Source organism: Macaca mulatta, chromosome 12 (assembly GCF_049350105.2).
Source record: "Macaca mulatta isolate MMU2019108-1 chromosome 12, T2T-MMU8v2.0, whole genome shotgun sequence".
NCBI classification, from domain to species: domain Eukaryota; kingdom Metazoa; phylum Chordata; class Mammalia; order Primates; family Cercopithecidae; genus Macaca; species Macaca mulatta.
In genome coordinates this window covers 19,568,873-19,591,400 of record NC_133417.1, presented here as the reverse complement: position 1 = coordinate 19,591,400, position 22,528 = coordinate 19,568,873, and the positions used below count along the sequence as shown (strand labels likewise).

Genomic DNA, 22,528 nt, shown 5'->3' with positions numbered 1-22,528 from the left:
ACAATCTTCCTGCCTGTCAACATCCAATTCTCCCTTTAGATTGGGCCCAAATGCTGCCTCCTCCAGGAAGTTTCCCTGGATCTCTGCAAACCCCACTGCTTTTCCTCCTGACACCCTACTTGCCTTGAGTGCAGGGAACAGTGTCTCTCTCTCTCTCCTGGCTCAGATCATGACCCATCTGCAGTGTAGCCTCATCGAATGTGCCTTCAATGAGGGGGATGCACAGCCCCTCTGCATGCTGTGACTCAAATGAACATTGGGGCAGGGGAAGGTGTAATTTTTATTGAAGTGTCCTCAGCACAAGGTCTGTTTTCAATTTTCTGAGAAATAAACCTGAGTAACGTATAAAAATGAAAATGATACTGAATTTTCATTCCAGTTGCTGTCACCAAGCCTGCTGGTTGGCACCTGGAGGAGCTGGGAACAAAAGGTACCATGGCAGGTGAAAGGCCCAAGTGACCAACACTACATGGGCTGATCATTTCAGCTACATGCCTTCTGTTTGCTGAAAAACATCTCAGATGGTCCAGTTCTGTGGTCAAGTGTGCTGTGTATCTGCCTCCCTGGGCCACCTGCTGGGTGCCTGTGCAGTAGGAACTCTGTTTTACATGTCTCTGAATCTTCCTCAGTGCTTATTTCTCAGTGGGTGCTCAATTAATACTTGCTAAACAAATGAATTCTTCTTTATTCAGAGTCCACACAAATACAGGTACCTTTGTAAGTGCAATGTTACTGGAGACATAAAAGTTGATCAACAGAGAAAAGTACTGCCGACATTCTTCACAGGATGACGGGTGTTATCCAAGCCACATGTTTACGGTCTGATTCCATCAACAGCAGCCAACAGAGATGAATGGAAGCAAAGAGGAGAAAGAAAACATCCAGGTTGTTGAAACCATTACACCTGCATCTCTCTACTGTCGCTTTCAGAACCATTTCATGATCTTGTAGTTGATACACGGTGCTTAAAAGTAAAATCAATGACATACAACCATGGCTGGGGATGTTCAGGAGGCCTTCGCTTTCACCTTGGACAGCAGCATCTCATTCTTGCGGCCCTCCTGGAGGAGAAGCAGAGTATAGAGAGAGTGGTGACTACATTAGCGCCCATGTGAGGCCAAGATGGTCTCAGTGCCCTTCCCATATCCCTATGGGAGACATCTCCTGGCCAACCCAGTCTCTTGGCATGCTGCCGCCAGCATGGTGAAGCTTCCTGATGACCTATGACATCAACACCAAAATAACTATAATGATGCTCCATTTCTGGGCTGTCAGACTGAAAACAGGATGAGAGGATAGGCACTGTCATTCCTAAAGACTTCATGAAGTCTATGAAACATCAAGAGGATGGAAGCAGAAAGCACACTTATCTGCCAGTCTTGGCATACTATGGTGAGTGAGTGGGGAAAGGCTTTGGAGACAGCAGCGTAAAAAGAGAGAAAAGGGAGCCCTAGTTTACACAGCAGGCAAAACACGTAGAGTTCTAACAACAGTGAAGGTTAAGAATATTCTTGTCTTTAAGAAACTCAGAAAATAGGATAAAAGATATTCATCAAGAGATAATGGGGCCGGGCGCGGTGGCTCACGCCTGTAATCCCAGCACTTTGGGAGGCCAAGGCGGGTGGATCACGAGGTCAGGAGATTGAGACCATCCTGGCTAACACGGTGAAACCCCGTCTCTACTAAAAATACAAAAAATTAGCCGGGCGTGGTGGCGGGCGTCTGCAGTCCCAACTACTCTGGAGGCTGAGGCAGGAGAATGGCGTGAACCCGGGAGGCGGAGCTTGCAGTGAGCCAAGATCGTGCCACCGCACTCCAGCCTGGACGCCAGAGCGAGACTTCGTCTCAAAAAAAAAAAAAAAAAAAAAAGATAACCCGCCCTTCCTTAAAACCAAGCTGTATGAAATCAATGGCGTGTGCTACAGGTTATCATTGAGGGAGGTCACTGCCCCAACCTCTGCCTGTAGAATCTGACATCCAGTGGCATAAGTCACCTCTGCATCATTTCATGTTCCCTTCTGGGGTCATCTTCAAAAGCTTCTAACTGCGCCTCCTGCCCTCGTTCCACTGGCCTTAGTAGCTCAGGATGCCTCCATCTGCTAGCAAACCTCCGATAACTCCAACCCCATTCTCTGGGCAGGGTCACAAGGAGTCCTGCTTTTAAATTGGGAGATAAAAGTGGTAGCAGAAAGGGCCCGGAGAGGTAGAGCTCACAGGCTTGACAGTGGTCAGGCCTCCAGGGTCCGTGTTTTCCTGGAGGTGCATTTATTGTGGGAGAAAAACTTTCACCCTTGAACCTTCTGCACTCAAAACCCCCATGGTCAATTTTTCCACCTCCCTGGGCCAGGGTCAGGTGCTCTCAGCTCTCTGGAGGTCCTGATCTTTTGGCGGTGTGATGGCAGCATGACCACAACGACCTTGGTTTAGCTAAGGCTAGTGCTGGCTCATCTACAGGATTCAGACATATCTTTCACTCAGGGAACAAGGAAACAGGTGGGTGCTTGCCTTGGTGGTAAGGCTGAAGACTGTGAGGCTGTCAGAAGCAAGGCGCTCTGACACTTTTCAGCACCTTTTTGGGGAGAGAGAGGCAGTTCACGGGGAGGGCGGTGGGGGTGACAGAAATAAGGTGATGCTGGGTCACATGTTATTTTCTTTTAGAAAATAACAAAGTTTTCCTTTTTAAAATGGATTGAGATGTACTTGAGGGAAAAAAGACTCCAGCTTAAAACAAATGGAGGGGAAGAGATGGAAGAAGAAGAGAGAGCTACACTATTATGTTGTTATACTACACTCTCTACTTGTGTATTTTTGAAGATTTCCATAACAAAAATATAAAACGGTAAATAAGTTTAAACTGTCACCCACCTCACCATTTAAATGAGGCAAAAACCACCCAGAAGCATCCGAACTCTACCGTGGGGAACGGTGTGTGTCACAGCACACTAGGTGATGCTCATACTTTTCGGTAGACACAGCCTACGATGTCACCTAGTATGTGAGCCTACAGAATCACAGTCTCCGTCTCTTCAAAGCAAATATAAAAGAGGCGCTTTGGCTGTTTGTTTCTAGAAGAAAAGGGAATGTCTCATCACCTCAGTCTCCTTCCTGCTGAAAACTCTATCCAGGCCCACTAGGTGCCAGACAGAGAGCTAAGTTCACTCAAGGTTATGTACCCAAAGCCAGCTTCACAAAAATGTAGGGTTTGAATTCATCAGTGCTATTGAATTTAAATCTTAGTTTCATGACCTGATGAAACTGTGGCTTAGAGACACTATTCACTTAATACTGTGATTAAGGTGATGTCAGAGTACATGTTGTTTCCTGGCAGACTTACAATTAATCAGCTCTCTCAGGGCAAGTCAACGGGATTTTAGAGAAAACCCAATGTCTCTAATGAAGAAGCTTCTGAAACCAGAGAAGGCTGGGAGTCAGGATGCAGGCATGACTTGGTACCTAAATGGTGCCCATGGCACATCACTGTTACCCATTTAACGTGGGGTAAACCAAACCCAACGAAGGCAACCGCTAAGCTGGCAAAAAAGCTGGCAAAAAACCATCTCGTAGACAATAATGTGTTTTCCATGAAGAATAATTATGGCACACTACAAGTGCTTGGGCCCAGGATGCAGTGAGAATTTAGAATGTAAAAACCAGTGAGAGGATGGTGAGAAGGCAAAATAGAGGGTGCTGGGAGAAGGCTCCACCCTGGATGAAAGTCCAAATTAAACTGTAATGTATAAAACAGAAAAGCAGCAGAACTAGTCTGGCTGAAGATATGGGGTAGAGGCTGTGGAGTAGCAAGCAAGTCCCTATCATCACCTCCTCCTCAACACCTGTGGTGGCCCCAAATTACCTTGCAGGAGCTTGTGGGAGAAAGTTTAAGATGCTGGAACACTGACATGTGGTTGCCAATTTTAAATTTTTGCCAAGTAAAATGTTAAAAAAAAAAAAAAAAAGGACTACCCACCATCACAATTATTTTCTAAGACAATTTTAACACCAAAAAATAAAAGGACATGCTAAATGTGCGGTGAAATATATTTAAATGAAATATGTAAGAACATATTTCATCCCCTCCCCCTCTTCTGACTTGCTTTGGACTCAGGGAAAGAGGCCCGGCAAGAATCTGGTCTAGGTGTCTTAGCTGGCTCTGGAGGAACCACCCTCTGTGTCTGGTGTGACAATGACTGCCAGCACAGGTGGGAACTCAGACCCAAGCCACTTAACACCTCTGAAGGAACTGGTGCTTCGGAGGTCATCCTAAGCTCTCACCTGAGAGCCTGCTGGGCGAGAATGAGCTTTTCCACTTCATTGTCAATTGCTTTGACAGCTTATACTTATCCTCCTCAACTTACTTGCTTTTTGTTTCTACACTGTCAAAAGGGTGTCTCCAAGCAAAATTTGAGATGCAGTTCTCCTTTTGTGAGTTTTGATTAAAGGGAAGGAGGAGCTCTGAGTAGGGCAGCAAATTCCTAATTGTTCCCTGCCAGTTCGCTCACCGGCCCTTCTGGGACCTCAGCTTCAGTCTGTGCTAGCCTCAAAGGAGTCCCAGACTGAGCCGCAGACCCTCCGCTCCCCATTCCTGCACTGCTATGGCTGAAGAACTCTTTCTTCCCATGGCTATGTCCTGCCCACCCTAGAGGGCCCTCCCGGACCACACCACCTAAACCAGTCTCCTCACACGGCAAAGTCTGGAATTGTTACTACTTATTTGTTATGACTTGTTCTTAGCTTGTTATCCGTGTCTCCCACCACAGTGTATGCTCCTTAAGGAGGGGGAGGTCTGCGTTACAACCTGGCATCTGTCCAGGGATATAGTAGGAGCTGGAACACTGGAAAAGATGAGATTTTGAAATGCCTATGGGATGTGGCTTCCAGAAGTTAAATCACAAAAAAGATGTAGAAGAGAAGGGAAAGATGAGGAAGGAAGAAAGAAAAGTCTTAAAATAAGAACAAAATTATGAGCATAGGAAGACTACATTTTTTATTCTGCAGACCAAACACCACGATACAACCTACCTTTAACTCTGCTGTATTTTCAGCAGTCTCTAAACTCACTGAAACCACATGGATTTAGGTTAGGGAGAAGGAATTCCTTAAAATAAAGCTGCTGAGACCCTAGCAAGGGACAAAATGAAGTCTTTGTGGAAAATCTCTTAAGGGCAGGCACTTTTCTTTCTGGAACAATGAAGAGTAACTGCCCAAATGCAGGAAGAAAAAACAGGGAAAACCAAAATTGACTTGAGTGTTGGGTGGTAGGAGATGCCAGACCTGGTGCTGGATGTTTCAAATTTCTCATCTGACCCAACAGAACCCACCAAATGAGGAAACTGAGGCTGTGAGGAATTAGGTCATTACCAAAGTACACAGCTGGAAAGTGGTAAATGTAGGATTCGAATCGAATCCAAACCTGTGACACTTCAAAGTTCTCTCTTCCCACAGTTTCTTGAGGTCCCTCCCTACCCTAAGATTGGCAGGAGAGGAGATTCTGTATCTGAATCCACAACAAATGCTGTTTCCAGGTGGCCCTTGATATGGACTGATGGAGTCATTTTGTGAGTTTAATGTGCTTACTGTTAGGAAAACTAAAATGATGTGATGTCTTGAAACATTTAATTAGACCTCAAGATGGGCCATAGAAAAATGCAATCTTCAGCTACCTAGACGCCACACTTCACTGCCAGATCACACTCTGTCTTATTATTTCCCTTCACAGACCAAAGGAAAACCAAAACACTGCTGTTTTTTTAGTGGCTACTTTTGAGGTGAACATATATCTCATGTTAGCCTTAATGTGCTGCCCAGCCTTCCTCTTACCTCCTTGAACTCTTTCACAGTCTTAAAGTATAGCCTCTGCTTTTCTAACAGCTCCAAGTACTGGTCGTTCAACTGGTCTCTTCTCATTTTGTTCTCTTGCTTTTTCTTTTCCATCTGTTGAAACATTGTGGGAAATGGTGATGAAAAGACACGTTCTGCCCAAGGGCTGCTGGCAACATCCAAAAGGCAACAGTTGTTAACAGTTTCGTGGATTTCCTCCCAGCAAAGGAAGCTTCAATATATAATTTTTGAGGTTGGTTAATTTATTTGCATGATATTACATGGAGGCCCTACAATTTATTCAGCAATTTTTCTATCACTGAGTATTAACTGTTTCCATTTTTTTTTTTTCTCACTACAATTTCACAATGGACAGGTTGGTGATTCTCAACTGGGAGCTATTTTGACCCCCCACTCCCCACCTGGCAGTGTCTGGAGACAGTTTTGATTGTCACAACTGTGAGGAGTGGGTGCTACTGGTATCACTGAGTAGAAGCCAGCAACGCTGCTAAACATCCTACAGTGCACAGGACACCCCACAGCAAAGAATTATCTGGCCCAAAATGTTAACTGTGCTGAGGCTGAAAAACCTTGATTTAAATAACTGTGCTCATATAATAAAACTGTGTATCCTCTTTTGATTTAATGTATTTCCATGTCATTACAAACTTTCTACAAATTATCATTTTAAAAACAACACAATGTTCCTGCTGATTGCTAACTTACCCATCTTTCTACTGGTAGACAATTTAGGATATTTTCAGGATTTAGATCTCATAAATAGATGCTAGGCTTTGATTTAAAGAGACTTTTCTAAGGTACCCAAAAGCTTATTCATTCAACAAATATTGACTTAGAATCTACTGAGTAGCTTCACGTAGGGTGAACATGGCAAAGTCACTGCTCCCACAGAGCGTACATTGTAGAGATTCACATTAAGCAAGCACCCTGACAAATAGACACACGAAATATTCCCAACACTGATCAGTCGTGTGAGGAAAATGACATGGGAGGAGGTGATGGAGAGGACGGTGGGTGCATGGCCTCCTCAGCCTGGAAGCTCAGGGAGGCTGAGGACACTAGAGCAAGGCTGGCAATGCTATGTGCTATATGTCCAGAAGGTAAACCCAGAGCATCAGCCAGGAAATGAGGGCAGAAAGAGTTACGGTACAGACCGGGTGCCTGACTCATGGCTGGTGCTCAAAAGCTTGTTGAATCAAATTCTGAGAGATGCTTTGCCATGGCTTTGCTGATGCCTGACCGTGATTTCTGTGTTACACTTTGGAAGGGATTTGGTAAACACAAGCTACAGGTAAACTGGCTGCATTTTATTCAGTAGTTCCCTCCACACTGTAGGCCTCTGTTGACTGCATAGGACAAATGCAACTTGGTGTCCCCAAGGCCTACCCCAATGCTGTTCAGAGAAAGACCCATCACATATGGGGACTGATTTGCCTGGTCAAATCCTGACCTTGCATCCAGTTCCTGAGTCCCAAGACCCTGTGCCCTGCTCTTTCCACAGGTCTGCATACGGATGCCTGGTGCACACCCATACTAGGTCTCCAGTTTGGTGCCCTCTTGTGCCCAGGTCTCCCAGAGTGGGCAGTCCCCTCTGGGGTCCTTGGCTGGTGTCCTACTACACTTGGAGCCCTGGCTCAGCAGCAAGTCCTGATCCCTGCCGACGGAACCCCTAATGCTGCCTCCATGGGTCTCTCACACCCACTCACGATCCTGTCACAGTGACACACCAGCCCACCACAGCTCCCACTACTGTTCCTTCGTGGGCTCCAACTCTCAAAGCAGCAGACACCTTTTCCGCTGTGCTGGATAGGACCTCACAGCTAGGTCCCTCTCTCTTATTAGGACAGCCAGCAGCTCTTATCTCAGGACTTTCCTCTCTGCTCTGTGCTTTAGCAAAACACTTCACCATAACTGATTATGTCCTAGTGAGGTAGCAATCCGTTTGAATTATGAATTTATCTAGGATCCACTGTGGGAGTTACTGTGGCAACCTAGAAATAATATAAGCATGAGGCCAGAAAGGCTGGGTTCAAATCCTAGTTCTGCCACTCACTGTGTATCCTTGGACAGCTAATTTAACTTTTTTGAATGCCAGGTCCTTTAGCTAAAATAAGAATATCACCTAGATCACCAGTTTTGTTATGAGAAGCTTGTGACATTAAATGTTAAGTGAATGATCCATTATCTGGTCCATAGTAGCTGCTCAACAAAGACAGTTTTTCTTCTTAACATTTCACATCCTAGGATGCCAACTCACTCTGTGAAGCAGGAGTTGAATCTTTGATCTAAGCTTCATTTGCACACTCTTCTCAGTGTCCCCTTACCCAAACGTAACTTTGTTATTCCCTACTTATCACCTATTCACACCCTAGGTCTGTGAAGTGCTTGTGCCAAGCACTTGCTCACAGTATTCCAGAGATCCAGAGACCTTACCTCCTCTGAGTGAGGTCAAAATGCTGACTGATATGTGACCTCTTCTTTACTCAGAAACCCTTAGACGGGGCATAAACACCTATTCAATCATTGTTACCCAATGCTGGTCTGCTATGTAACACTCTGAACCTGCTGGTTCTGAGAAACTTGTGCTTGAGAGGACACAGACTCCTCCGCCACATCTATGAGAGCAGGACCCATTATGGCACTGTTACAGGGAAAGCTACATTTAAAACAAACAAACACACACAATAAAACACATCCATGCAAGTGAGTGCTGTTCTATCCAGAGTGTCAATCAACATTCAACATTCAAAGTGTATCTGGAACCCTCTTTGACAACTGCTCTTTGACTCTATTGAAAGAATTCACCCATTCAACAAATAGTCCTTGAGGGCCTAACCATGGGTTAGGTGCTACATCAGCCACTGGGGATGCAGACCAGAGAAAGAGAGCCCACTCTGCCCTGGGTGCCATTGACCCATTTGGCACCCACCATGGAGGGGAGAGACAGATACAGCAGCACCTGGTTTCCACACTGGTCAGCCCTGAGGGGCCAAGAGCATGAAGCCTGGGGGAAAGTGAAGAGAGTGAAGGGGTGAGGCCCATTTCTTCTTCTGCTCTGGCTCATAGTCAACAACAGGAATTCATGGGGTTCTTTCCTTTGGTTTCCGCTTCCTGTTTACACTGCTCTCTGTAAACAGGAAGCAGAAGTCAAAGGAAAGAACCCATAAATTCCTGTTCTTCTTGACTATGAACCACAGCAGCTTCCTGAGGAGCAATAGAATGGAGGAAGCGTCTAACGCACTGACATCTGGGCTGTCACAGGCTTTTGGTCAGTCAGGTTCTCTGCCTTCCACCTACTCACATCCCAGGTCACTGAGAGGGGACTGAATTCGCTCTCTGCAAGACAGCCTATCCTGGCTTGGGTGAATGCGCATATACAGGCAAGCATTGACTTATGTCGTTCTAATTTTGACGGCTGAATAGTCCAAGAAATTGTGTTTGTTACTAGTGATACTTTTTTTCTCCTCCTTTGACATTGTTTTATTGAAGTCATTCACAGAGAGATTCATGGTATTTTTCTACAGGGAAAGGGACATGGAACACTTCTGCCCTTAGCTCATCTCTTGTGAGATGAGATTACAGGCAACCTGAACGTTTGTCTTCTGTAACAGGGTTTTTTTAGGATGACAGGACCTATGGACAATTCTTTTTCTTGTGTTTATATTCTGGCATCACTCACTGGAGCCCTTTGCCCCAAGATCATCAGAGGAGAAACCCGACGTCCCTGGAAGATTTTACCGCCATGTCGGAGAACCACTCTGGTGTGATACATTTTTAAAACAGGACCATAAGCAAGAGATATTTGGAAGTACGAGTCAGGATTCATCTGAGAATGGCGGTAGGAAACTGCAGCTGTCTCTGTAGGAAAACCCCATGCTGTACCCTGACTGAGTGGTGCCTCTCTGTTCTCTTCAGACTTCTGAGGCTCCATTGCCTCTCACTTTGGCAGAACTCAGTTCAGCAATGATTTCTCTTTTTTAGAGGGGGGTTCCTGAAAACTAAAATGCTCTCAAGATCTTAAGATTCCTAAGGAATGAATCTCTTGTGGCAGAATGTCAGGTACCGCAGATCCCCCGAGGAAGCGAATCCAGTCAAGAGCGGAAGCCTGCTGGTGAAAGGTGGTCTCCTCATCTGTAAAATGGGTGTGATACTGTTCACTTCCGAGGTCTTTCAGGAATGTCAGCACAATGCCTGGTACACAATAGGTGTTCAATACATGGGAGCTGCTGCTAACAGCAACTTCTGAACCCCTGGGTGTAGGCAGCTCATGGGACAGGCCCTGCCCACTGCAGAGTAAGACGCATGGTGGGAATCCCTCTGTAGAAATGTGTCTTTTCAGGATTGAGGGCACACTCCCCAGCTACCAGAAGAGGCCTGTTCTTCCCAGGACTTTCCCTGTCACCACTATAAAACCTGGGCTACATTACAGAAAAGAAGCCATCTGACCTTCATTCTACTTTGCTTAATTCCTTCCACAATCTGTTCCATCTGACGTAAAAACTGGTCCCGGGCAGCAGGGGAGGCCATGGCTCTGAAAGAAAAACCAGCAGAGTTATGACCAGCACACAGGACTCTGAGGTGGGGGGAAATGCCAAGCAGTCAGCTCTGTATCCAGATTATACCTCTTGAGAGAGGCAATCAGGCCTTTGCAATGCACAGTGGAGCCATGGGGGCCCCTGCGATCCCAGGCAATTAAGGATGCTAAACCTCTGAGAAGGCATGGAAATTAGCCTGGTCTTATAATTGCATATTAATCTTTTTGTCATACTTTCCCTGTAACTTTCATAACTAATACGTATTTCCTTAAAGTAAAACGTGACTAAAATGAACAAAAACAGTACTTATTTGAAATATGGCATGTACTGCTTAAGTAATGAATTTCACTTGGTTTATAAAAAAATTTGAGGATTGGCAGATACTTGAAATTGGTAGACATATTCTGAGATTTCCTAAAACCAGGTCTGAGAAATCTGGTCCTATTTCTAGAAGCAGCAGCTAAACAAGTAGATTCCCTGATGTCCTAAAACATTCTTCTTCACCTCCAACTCTGCAGAGGGAAGGACACCAGGAGGATCAGAACATAAACACACAAACACGCACACCCCACCGCATGCACGCACTGAGAATTATCCTGAAGGATGGGCTGACGGAGCAGAACTCTTCACAAGACACTCAAACCACAGGCTCTCTCAATCATTGGGAGAGATGAAAATGGCATTTTTACAAATGTCACAAGGTATTTTACACAGTGAATCTGAATCTTATTAGGAGGCTGTGGGCTTCTTCTTTTTTTTTTTTTTTTTTTTTTTTTTTAGAAAAGAAGCTTAAAACCTAGAACCTGTAACTCATTAAGATCTCAGTCTCAATGTGTCCCCTGTCACCTGCCAGAGGACAGCAGAGATTTATGCCAGAGAGAAGGGAAGCATGCTCTCTAAGGAGCAAGTCCTGGGGCTGCTGGATGGTGGGTGGGCAAATGGACATGTTTGAGGGCTGCTTGATTTGGGAACAGGTGGGCCTTGACATCTAATTTATAGAGAACAACGTACACATTAACCAAAAAAACTACCGTGAGATTTTAAAAATCTAAAAAATTATATAAATTCCATTATGTAAATTTTAAAGCATTTCTGTGTGTTCATGAACAAATATTAATTTGATAATATACAGAGAGATTTTAGTAGGTAGGCACAGCCAAATTATTGGAAAGTTAACTTTTTTCCTAAGCTCTTCCTTCACTCGACTATCATTATAGTTTTGCAGGTACTCAAGGAGAGTGTAAACAAGATACCTAGCAGAAGGGCTAAAAGAGTAAGAATCACATACCCAGCGTTAAGTCTTGCATGTGCTTTTGTGAAGCACATGCACAGGATAGCACAGGATAGCAGTGTAAGGTGGGCTGAATTCAAAGTGTGCAGGGTGACAGGGTATTAGTGGGAAGGAGGACTGACAGTACTTACTGTGAGAAGTTCTCATGAATTGAGTTCAGCAGACTAATCTGGGGAAGTAAAAAAACAAACGAAATTATAAGACAGGCAAAAAGATTTCCACACTACTGCAACTGCTGCAAGCTTGCCTGTCTCCACATACTGCTTCTGCAAGGAACACAAGCCTTGTTTATGAAGATTAAAGTAACATATGGAAAAAAAAAAATGAGCCACATGTTCTGTCTCACAGTTTTCCTCAGGGAATCCACCTTCTTCTCACAGAAAATTCCCTCTTCCTACAGGGCATTCCCACAGGAATGTAGGGAGAGGGTGCTTTGAAGGGACCTGGATCCCAGCTGAGAGGACACTAAGCTAACATTAGGGCTCTCTAGGCAAGCTGCCACCACAGTCTTTTCTATCTTGCCAAACACTGCACTTTATTTTCAAGGATAACAGCTTAAGGGAGTCAGACAGTGTGGAGGGTGAGAGTCATTTACACTCTATTCCTTCCCACAGAATCTTCTTGCCAATGCAGCAAGCTAAGCTGCTGGGTGGCTGAGTGCCTCCGAGGGGACGCACTGTTCAAGGCCCGGTGGACACTGCCTTAGCCTCACAGCAAATCCTCTTATCTGCCCCAATGATACGGTCCTTGGAAGGGCTCTGAGGCAGGAGTAAGGAAACCTGGATCATCTTTCTGGCCATAAAACGACTCAACTTGGGAGCTCAGAACTAAGTAAATACCACGTGTGAACTTTAGGTTCACAGTCTGCAATGTAGACTATTTCTTGTCCTTACTACTCCACAGGAAGGTTTTTTTTTTTTTTTTTTTGAGATGGAGTCTCGCTCTGTCGCCCAGGCTGGAGTGCAGTGGCCGGATCTCAGCTCACTACAAGCTCCGCCTCCCGGGTTCACACCATTCTCCTGCCTCAGCCTCCCGAGTAGCTGGGACTACAGGCGCCCGTCACCTCGCCCGGCTAGTTTTTTTTGTAGTTTTTAGTAGAGACGGGGTTTCACCGTGTTAGCCAGGATGGTCTCGATCTCCTGACCTCGTGATCCGCCCGTCTCGGCCTCCCAAAGTGCTGGGATTACAGGCTTGAGCCACCGCGCCCGGCCTCCACAGGAAGGTTTTAAAGTTAAAATATCACAGGCATAAATCCATTTAAGATAAAATACCACCTTTATTCAAATGTAACATTCTAAACTGGTAACACGCCTTGGAATTAAAAAGCCCAGCTCCCCACTCTGCCTCGCAAAATTCCTAGTTTTTAAACAGTGGAACAACTTTAAACACTGCTGATGAAGGAAGGTCAATGGGATTTAAGGCCTTTGGGAAGGGGCTGGCCTATCCCTAAGTCAGGGTTGGCAAATCTTTCCTTTTCCAGGTAGGAGGGCCTCAAGGCCAGGATGTGGGGCACAGCTATTCCCCAGTTCTGATGCAAATCCCATAAAAATGCATTCATCTATTCAAATGTTTATCGAATGTCTGTTATACGCCTACCACTGTGTAAGGCCTCGAATACAGAAAAAAATAAAAAACAACTTCTCAAGGAGGGCCCTCTAGGATGACAGAGATCTACCTGGTTTGTCTGACAGCAGGCAGTAAAGGTGACAGTAATTACAGATGCTTCAATTTGGGTTCAGGTAAAAGATACATTTGTAATATTATCCTTATTAAAGTGGTAATTAGTGTAGGCTACAAGGTGATAAAATGAAAACACATTCTGTTAACCTCAAGGTGAGGGGGAGGGTAGGAACAAGTATGTACTGAGAATCCATCATGTGTAAGGAACTTTACATTTTCTCATTCTGTCCTCATTATAATCATCATCAATGCAATTAGGTGTCATCCCCATTTTACAGGTGAGAAAAATGAGCCACACTAAAACCCAAACAAACCAACATCTGACTGACGCCAAAGCCCGTGTTCTCTTCAGGACACCTGCTGCCATGGTGAAGACCAGGACTTTTCTTTTCTAAATTAAGACATATCTGCATACTGTGCCCAAACCATTTGCCATCAACTTGGAAAAGCCCTGAGCCATTAATTTAACCTGAGTTTTTAAGCGTTAGAAAGATGAAGGAAGTGACAGTGACCCTTTCACCCCGGCTTTGAATTTTACAAACCTTTTAGTTCATGCCTATGTCGGCCACTGATTATTAAACAGGTATTTTCTCCCTGTAAACTATAACAAGCCCACCACCCCCATTCAGCTGGTTCCTCCCTTCCTTTAAAACTCAAACTAGTCTCACCAACTCCAGAGCTTCCACTGTGTTCCTTTTAACAATGGCATTTCCCCCACAGCACTCTAGAATGGCTGTCCACCAGTCTCACTTCACAGCAGACAGTCTGGGCTCCCAAGGAATCTTGTACTTTCTGACTGGGTATGCCAGCACTTAGCACATAAAACAGGCACTCTTTCTGCTAATGCTGAACATATCCATCCCAGACATCAAGTTCATTTGACTTCCTGGAGTCAACTGCACTGTTAGCTGCTTAGCCATTTTCTTTTCATAAATGTTCTTACCTCTTTTTCCAAATAAACCTTTTTATCGTCCAGTGTATTATATAAAGTGAAGAACTGCTTGGTTTCTTTGTGCACTGCTGAAACTGTAAAGGTAAAGCAATCAGCACATGAATAAAGAACAGGTATCAGAACACCCTACCTGCCCCTCTCCCCCATGTATGCACTGCCAGGACAGCTTTGTCAGGCCTGGGAGCTCACTCTGCAGAAACCCCACAGTGCGCAAACAGAATCTCCTGGGAAGCTTTTAACAAGTCTCAGGACCAATGAAAGGAGAACGTCTGAAGGTGGGACCCGGGTGGTGACAGTGAGTACCCAAAGTTGAAAATTACTCCCACAAATGAACCAGCCACCCTTACCTCATCCAGCTAAAGAACTGGGTGGGGGTTGTAGATATTTGATAATAATACATGATACAGGTATTTTGATGTAACTGCTTGAAAATGTCCTTAGTGTAAACATGTCTTTATCAGATGATTTTAACCTATGTGAAATTTGTTCCGTGAAATAAATAGATGCAGGTATTATTATTACTAAAAGCTTTGAAACAAGCAGGAATAGAAAAGTAAAGGGAAAGATTTAACTTAAAGCAGAAACTACTTTCTGCTGAAAACTGTCACTGCTGATCCCCGCCTCTGATCATCTGAGTCCAGTGTGAGGACTGGATGAAACCCCAGCCTGGTGGGGCCAGGGCGTGAAGGAAGCATGTTCTGAACTCCTCCAATAGAGCCAGTGCTATACCAGGAAGGATGCCTCAAGGCAAAATCTTAGGTGGAGTTTGAAATAGCAAGTGGGAATTGTAGGATAATGGCACTCTGGACTCCAGCACCAGCTCACAGGCCAAGATGCAGATGTGCAAAAGGGGTGAAGCTGGGTGAAGTGGGCCAAGACGATGCAGGACTTAGTACAGTGTATTTAGGATTCTAAAGATTACCTAAGAAGTTGCAGGGAGCTACTAAGTATTAAAGCTTTTAGAGTAAAATGATCAAATATATATTGAAAAAGATCTAATTAGACTCTGGGCAGCAAAGGAAAGTGGCTACAGCAGCAGTCCAGAAGAAACAGACAGAATTGGCAAGCAGCTTGAGTCAGAGAAGTAAGACGGGTCCAGTTTGCCTAAGAGGAATATGGGGTAGGGGGGCTGAATTCAGTTTTGTACCTGTTGAGTTTGAGGTATCATGGGGACATACAAGAGTAGGAGCATGGAGAAGAGGTGATCAGTTCTTGCCTGGGGTGAGCGACCTAGAATAGGTTTGCAGGATCTGAGTTTGGTATTGAAGAATTTAGCCTGACAGAAGAGAAGGGATCCAGGCACCAGGAACAGGAGGAGTCAAGGCTAAGACGTCAAAGCTTATGGTTTGCTCAGAGGCAGTGTGTGGACTGGCAAGGCCAGAGTGAGGGTTCAGATCAGGAAAGGGGCCTCCAGGCAGGCCACTCAGACTGGGGAGGAACCCAGACATGGTAAAGAAAGAGGCTCTGTTCAGTAAGGCCTGAGGAGTTCCTGAAGATTTGTTAGCAGAGAGAGAAGTGACAGAATCAGATGTGTGGCTAGGGGACTTGGAGGCACTGCAGCTAATGGTCATTTAGCTGAGATATGATGCAAGAGCAGATGTGGCAGGAGTGTTAGGAAGAGAAAGGCAATGGTAGCCTTGAGGGCCATTCTGAGCCTGATGAGACATGGTCTCTTATTCAGGCTGAGGGAACATGGTCCTGGGTTACTGGGTGAATATGATGCTGTTAAGGGTTAAGGACCACATCAGCAAGAAAGTCTGTAGAGAACAATGAGTGAGGGCTGATCTCTAGACACCAGGGTCACGATGTTCTGTGTGAAGTTGGAAAGTGGTGCAGGAGCTCAGGGGAAGGCTATGTGGCTGACCAGGATAAGGGCTGCTTTGAAGCTTTACTCTAAGAGCTCAACTGGTTCAACCATCTGTCCATGGAGAGGGCAGTGAGAGCACCAGTACTGCTCCCAGGACTGCCAAGCGGACCTGTTGATGAAACGGAGCTTTCTGGTGGTGGCCTTTGTGGACTGCGCTCTGGTGCATGCTCCCCCACGCTAAAGTGGAACAGACCCCTCGCCTGTCCCTCCCCAGCCTGGAGAGCTTGTCTGTGGTCGATGCACCTACTCTGGCGGTAGAGTTCAATAAATCTCTTCTGGTACTGTATTAGCTCGGCACGGCTAGGGACTTCATCAATCTTGCGGTGCAAAATTGCTATTTCTCGATTTCTTCGAGCCTAAATGCAAAAGGAAGGTAGAGACAGTACTATTTGGTAAAAGGCCTTACATATTCTCTAGGGAGCCAAAATATTGCCTGCACCCCGACCTGAGCCCAACCACAAGCCCTACAATGTAGGCACAAACTTCTGTCATCGGCATAAAGGTCCCCATCTCAGATTCGGATTGACTTTCCCACTTTCCTAGGTGTGGGAGGAGGCGACTGTGAACTGAACCACAGAAGGCACCAAATAAATGGACCAGGAGGGAAGACACTGAATGGGAAGGGCTGCTATGGACAGAGCCTGCAGCTAGCCCCCCAGGCCCCCAAGGAGTCCAGAGTAGCCAGCTGCACCACTGCCAGGTGGCGACAGGCAACAAGAGGAATGCTTCAGATGATGGGAAGCTACGCCACCTTGCTGCCTCCAGATACATCCCAAATTCCTCATCCTGGTTGAAAAGCTCCTACAACCTACTCCTCAAATACTTTCCAGCATTTTCTCCCAGTAGGAAACGGCCCTACTGACCAGGTCTGGGAGGCGTGGCACTGCTGTGTGGTGTAGCATGGTGCAAGGGCAGCTGCAGGGGGAACAAGCCGCTCATTTGTGCATGGCTCCCACTGAACATGTGTAGACTCTGGACCACGTAGGCTCTGAGTGCTGCCTTTCTTCTGTGCCTGCATCCCTCTGTCCACCACATCCTCCCACTCTCCTGCCTGCTTCACCTGCAGCAGCAGATGTGAATCTCTAATTCACTGGTAAATAGGAGACTCCTGGTGGGAAACCCATATTCATGTCTGGTGACCTAATCCAAAACTGGGTCTCTGCAGCTCTAGGGAGAGGGAAGGATGTATTTCTCCCTTAGGCCAAGGCTATGCTCCCCATGGGTGCTCAGGCGCTCACTCCTGGTTTCCTTTCAGGAGTCTTAAGATACAACTCTTCAGTCTTCTACTGCATCTGTAACTTTTCTCTAGCTACTGACCCTTCTCATCAGCATTAAATACATTCCTATGTCCTCACTTCTTAAAAAGCCCTTCTTTAATCGCCATCACCTTTCAGCTACCAGTCTCTCTCTTCCCTTTTATAGGGAAGAGAAATGTACTGAGAGCCACGCATATGGGAGCCTCTGTCCACACCAATCCTCCTTCAACCCACTGCGACTGGGCTCTCCCCAGTGCCCCACTGAACTGCTTTTGCCAAAGTCACTGCACACCTTCTCAGGGACACACCTAAGGGACAATTCTCAGCTCCTAGCCTTGATTTCTAGTGGCACTTCCCCTCCTTTCAGCTGAGCTCTCTGCTCGGCTCCCACGAGCCTCATGCACTTGTTTTCCCTTCTGGCTGCTCAGGCGCATCCTCACTGGAGATCCCTCCTTTTGCTCTGCCTATCCTCACATGCGCTCACCAGGGTGTAGTCTCAGGGCCTCTTCCACATTCCACAGCCCCAGTCCTCATCAACACTGCAGACACCCAAATCTCCAGCCCATACTATTCTGGGAGTCAGATCTGACAACCAAGTACTCCTTGGACATTTCAATGTGGTTGAGTACCCCAACTTTGAAAAGCCCCAAACAGATCTCATTAACACTCCTATTTATACTCCTCCTCTCACCCTTAACCCTAGTCCACTGCTTCTCTTTTATGCTTCTTCTCTATGAATTACACAAATATTATCCACCCTTGTGTTAGAAATTCCAGCATCATCCTTGACTCCTCTTTTTATCTCAATTGATACTAAGTTCCATCAGCTACAGCCCTGCAATCTGTCCCATCAGTTCATTTCCATGCATTCTACAGCCACTGCCTAACTCAGGCCCTTGCCCTCAGCAAGCCACTGGCTTTACTGAAGGTTTCCTCTGGCCAGTCTGAAGCTGCCCTTAGTAAGCAATTTGCACATAAACTCCCTTGAACTTGATGTATATAGAGACATGTCTTGGTTCTCAAATAGCCAGCATTTCCAGGAGATGGGTCATCCTATTAGTTCTGGGACCTGATGCAATGCTGAATACATACAAAGCCCTCAGTCAAAAAGTTTCCAAATATGCAGCCGTACTGTCCCGATTTTATTTAATTCTATGCCTCTTTAAAGATTAGCAGAGACTGTAACAAGGACAAATTTGACTCACCCAAATTTAGCCATCTCAGCTCAGCAAAGTAAGCAGGTGCCAGAGAGAGGGGAAAGGCGATCTCACTGGCCTCTGCAGCCCTTTGGCCATTCCTACCAGAGCTCGGCCTTTCCCTCCCAGAGAACAGAAGGTTGGCTTGAACCAAAGTGTGACAGAAGGAACTTCTGGCTTTTGATCTTCCATGAGCCAGACCCCAGCAATGTAGGGGATTTTAAATGTAATTTTCACTCTGCATGAATTAAACTTTAGAGCTAATTCTGAAACCTATCTCCCCCATATTTGATGTCACTCTCACAAACCACCAGTTATCCAAACAAACAACAACAAAAAAAACCCAGCTGAAATGGCACTTAATTTCAGAGAAACAGTAGCACAATTCTTGTTTAGTACTTGATGAGTACCGGGGAACTGGAATCCAGACTCTGGCACCTACCAGCTGCTTGACTCTGGGAAAGTCAATTTCTTCATAAAGAAAATGGGATGTAATATCCACTCTCCACCTGGGGTAAGGATTAACTCAAAGGAGTGGTTATGAAAGTAACATACCAATGTGAGATGTTAATACCAACATCTTAAATCACTGAGTTACACTCCAGATAGAAAGAAGACTGGTGAACAGCAGCCTCATTACTCATCTTTTCTAATTCTTAGATATTGAGACTTTCTAGTTATGTCATAGGACATCTAAACCTAGTTAGAAGAATTTATGCATATTTTTGTCCTTTTACTCACCTGTAGTAAACGTATCTTGTAAAGTTTCTCTTTCTCCATATTATACCGTCTGTCTAGGTCGTCCTAAAAATCGGAAAAGGCTGTAATTATCTGAGAATAGAAAACTTTCACTCTTTAATGGAGTCTTTGAAAGTTGAATATGTTTTTATCATATCTCCCCCATCCCAAGGCCTTAAATTTCTCTTCTTAAATGCCTAAATTTACTGTCTGGGTCCTATCTCATATGAGACCCTTGATACCCTCTCATATCATGTTATAACAACTCCTCCTTCTGGGACCCAGGACGAATCCAGTATTCTTAAGTGAAGTAACCTCTAAACGTATATGCCCTTCCCCTGCAAAAACCTATGATGATGTAGAGACAAATCACTAAAGAATGTGTTGTTCTATGCCTGTGTTTGGAGATGACGCTAGTTTTCTATGTTTCTACTTAGAGCTGTGTTATCCAATGTGATAGCCCCTAGCCATAGTGGACAGTGCAGAACAGAATATTTCCATTACTGCGAAAAATTATCTTGGACAGCATTGATATAGAAAATAGAAAGAAACTAGTCCCTCATTGAACCCCGCAAGGTAAGAGACATGGCTGGTTTGTCGTCTCAGAGAAAGTTACAAAAGGGGTCAAAGGAGCCCCTCCTTCTTCAGCATAGGGAATATAAACACACACATACACACACACCCGCACCCACCCACCCAAGGGACTCAGCTGCAGGCAAAATGCAACAGACTTCACTGGAAGAGTGCTGAAGCTCATTCTCCTGGGAGATTATGAGGGTACAAAGGGAAGAGGAACCCTTAAAGAAGACAGATGCTTACAGTTTTCATGCTTTTCCTTTCCTCCACTTCCTTTCCTATCTCTTTCTTCTGGAGGGTTTTGGAATGCGGGTAGCACTGGTTTAACTCAGAAGAGGGTGGCAAACTACAGCCTGTGAGCTAAATTCTACAGGCTTTGGGCCAAATATACCTTGTGGCACATTTTTGTAAACAAAGTTTTATTGGAACACAGCCATGTCCATTCATTTACAGATCAACTATGGTCACTACAGCAGAGCTGGCTCACAAAGCCGAAAAGAGTTACTATGCGGACCTTTACAGAAACAGTTCGCTGAGTCTGGTATATAGTACAACAGAGAGAGAAGGTTTTCCCCTCTGTGCCACCCAACCCCTCAGAGCCGGAGTGGTGACCAGCATATGCGGCCAACGCAGGCCTCTCCCCTTCCCAGCTGAGATGCCAGCATGAAAACAAGATGCTTGTACACAGGACTGGGAGAAAACCCACCAGAAGGGTCACCTTCAGGGCCACTGCTGGGGAGACGCTGCCTCTATCTGAGGGCCAGCTGTATCAAACAGGACAATGCCCTGGAAAGCCTAGATGCAGAGTCTGCCGTAGAGCACATTAAAGTAGGCATGAGAAGCCATCACAGGACAGTGGAAAGCTGGCCGCCTGCCCTCAGGAGACAATGCCAATCCCGAGCAGGCAGGTACTTACGTCATGAGTCATTGCAGAGGTCAAGGTACCAGGCGGCTCTCCACTGGAGAGGGTCTGAAACAATGAAAACATAATAAACACCTCTCCTGAGCATTTGGGAATAGGACAGAAGCCAAGGATCTAGATGTAGGAAGGGGCCAGGCAGGGGCATAAGGGTGCAGCCGAGAAATGCGTTGATGTCCCCCGAGCATGTCTGAAGAGAGCAGAAAGGGAACTGCCCTTAGATGAGCCCCAGATTTTAAATTGTCCTTAGGTGTCTGTCAGTTACACACTAACACGGTAAACTGTACAGCTCTTTTGAATGTAAGAATCTCGCTCACAAGATGTGCTGAGAAGAGAAATGAGATCCTAAGAGTCTAATTCGTGCAAACTCAGAGGCTCAAAACTCAAGCTGATGATTTGAGCTTTAAAGGTTTAAAGTTTTAGAAACAACAGGAGAAGTGGGCTGTGTGACGATGAGCCTGGGATACCACTGCCTCCTAGGCTCTCCCATTCACCCATGCCGGTCCCCTCACAGATGTGAAGAGTTGTATGGCTCGGATGAAATAATGCAACCACTCAGGAGAGTGAAAAGGGCCCTGCAAGACCTTCGTCTGCCCGCTGGGCATGGCAGTGTCCTGTACAGCCATGGGCACAGTCCAGAGCAGAGTGCTGGGCCAGGCAGCAGGGCATGCGGTCTGGCGCTGGGTGGCTGGACACTCTTGTTCTCCCTAAGCTTCAAGTTCCCTGTTCCTTACAATTTAAGGTTTAATTGTAAATTAAAAATTCATGTGAGCTCCTTGGAAGATCAAGTCCTCTGTTCCAAGAACCAGCTGTGCAGGTGTGTTCCCTAAACCTAGACTTCTCCTGCAAGCTTAGGGTTCTTCCGTGAAATCCAACACTGCCCTCTCCTTCTTCATGTTTGCTGCTGCCTTTTGGGAGTGGAGCATTATCCTTGAGCAGGAAAGGAGGAAGGTGAAATGAGTAAACTGGCAGAAAATGTAAAGAATGGGTGAGCAGGAAATAGAGCTCAGACTTTTCCCAGAAACATCTCCCTAAACAGAGGGAGGCCAGAAGTATGTAATCTGGTAATTCATGTCTGGGTTGCTGCCTTCTACATCCTCTGCTGCCTTTTACTCCCAGAGGAAAGAGAGAAGAGATGGATGCAAATCTTAGAAGGTCACAGAAGGAAAACAGTTGAGAAATGTGTATTTACAGGATGAGTTAGCACCAGCTGTCTGCTTGTTGGTCCTCTAGAACTATCTTTTCCCTGTGTAGGTCATAATAACACCTGACAGTCTCAAGGACTAATTCAGAGCCTTTACCTTTTCATCTCCATGTGGTGCTCTCTTAGCTTTCAGGTTTTCAATTTCTTGCTGTAGCCGTGTCATCTCCTCCTTTAAAAGCGACATGAACATTTAAAAAATTCAGACAGGCCAGTAATTAGATGCAATTATTCAACTATTTGGTCCACAAGTCTTATTTTCACATTTCATGAGTTTATTCTGTGACGAAAAGCTAATGGGGTAGCTGCCCCCATCTCCAATTATCAGCCTGGGAAAGTTCTTTTCAGGAGGCTACAGGCAGCTCTTCCTCCATCGAAAGAGGCCTTTCTTTCTGAAGGGCTGGTGAGTAGGTAGTAATCACTGGGCATTGAAATGAACAAGTGATCTAGAGCCTAGTTCCAATTAGTCTTGTCTGTTT

At 45.5% G+C, this 22,528-nt stretch overlaps 1 protein-coding gene across 8 annotated transcripts in view; it reads right to left on the bottom strand.

Annotated features, from left to right (window-relative positions):
• Positions 1 to 267: 267 nt before the first annotated feature.
• CCDC93 (coiled-coil domain containing 93) overlaps positions 268 to 22,528 on the bottom strand; it is a 90,727-nt gene continuing 68,466 nt past the window's right edge. For all 8 annotated transcript variants that reach the window (XM_077956861.1, XM_077956863.1, XM_077956862.1 and 5 more), the window contains 9 exons: positions 22,150 to 22,221; positions 20,846 to 20,899; positions 19,357 to 19,419; positions 16,411 to 16,519; positions 14,288 to 14,370; positions 11,796 to 11,833; positions 10,285 to 10,369; positions 5,818 to 5,931; positions 268 to 1,061 (listed from right to left, as the gene is read on the bottom strand). In XM_077956861.1, coding sequence (XP_077812987.1) covers positions 1,008 to 1,061; positions 5,818 to 5,931; positions 10,285 to 10,369; positions 11,796 to 11,833; positions 14,288 to 14,370; positions 16,411 to 16,519; positions 19,357 to 19,419; positions 20,846 to 20,899; positions 22,150 to 22,221 — 672 coding nt within the window. In that variant the 3' untranslated portion in view covers positions 268 to 1,007. The remainder of the gene's footprint in view (positions 1,062 to 5,817; positions 5,932 to 10,284; positions 10,370 to 11,795; positions 11,834 to 14,287; positions 14,371 to 16,410; positions 16,520 to 19,356; positions 19,420 to 20,845; positions 20,900 to 22,149; positions 22,222 to 22,528) is intronic.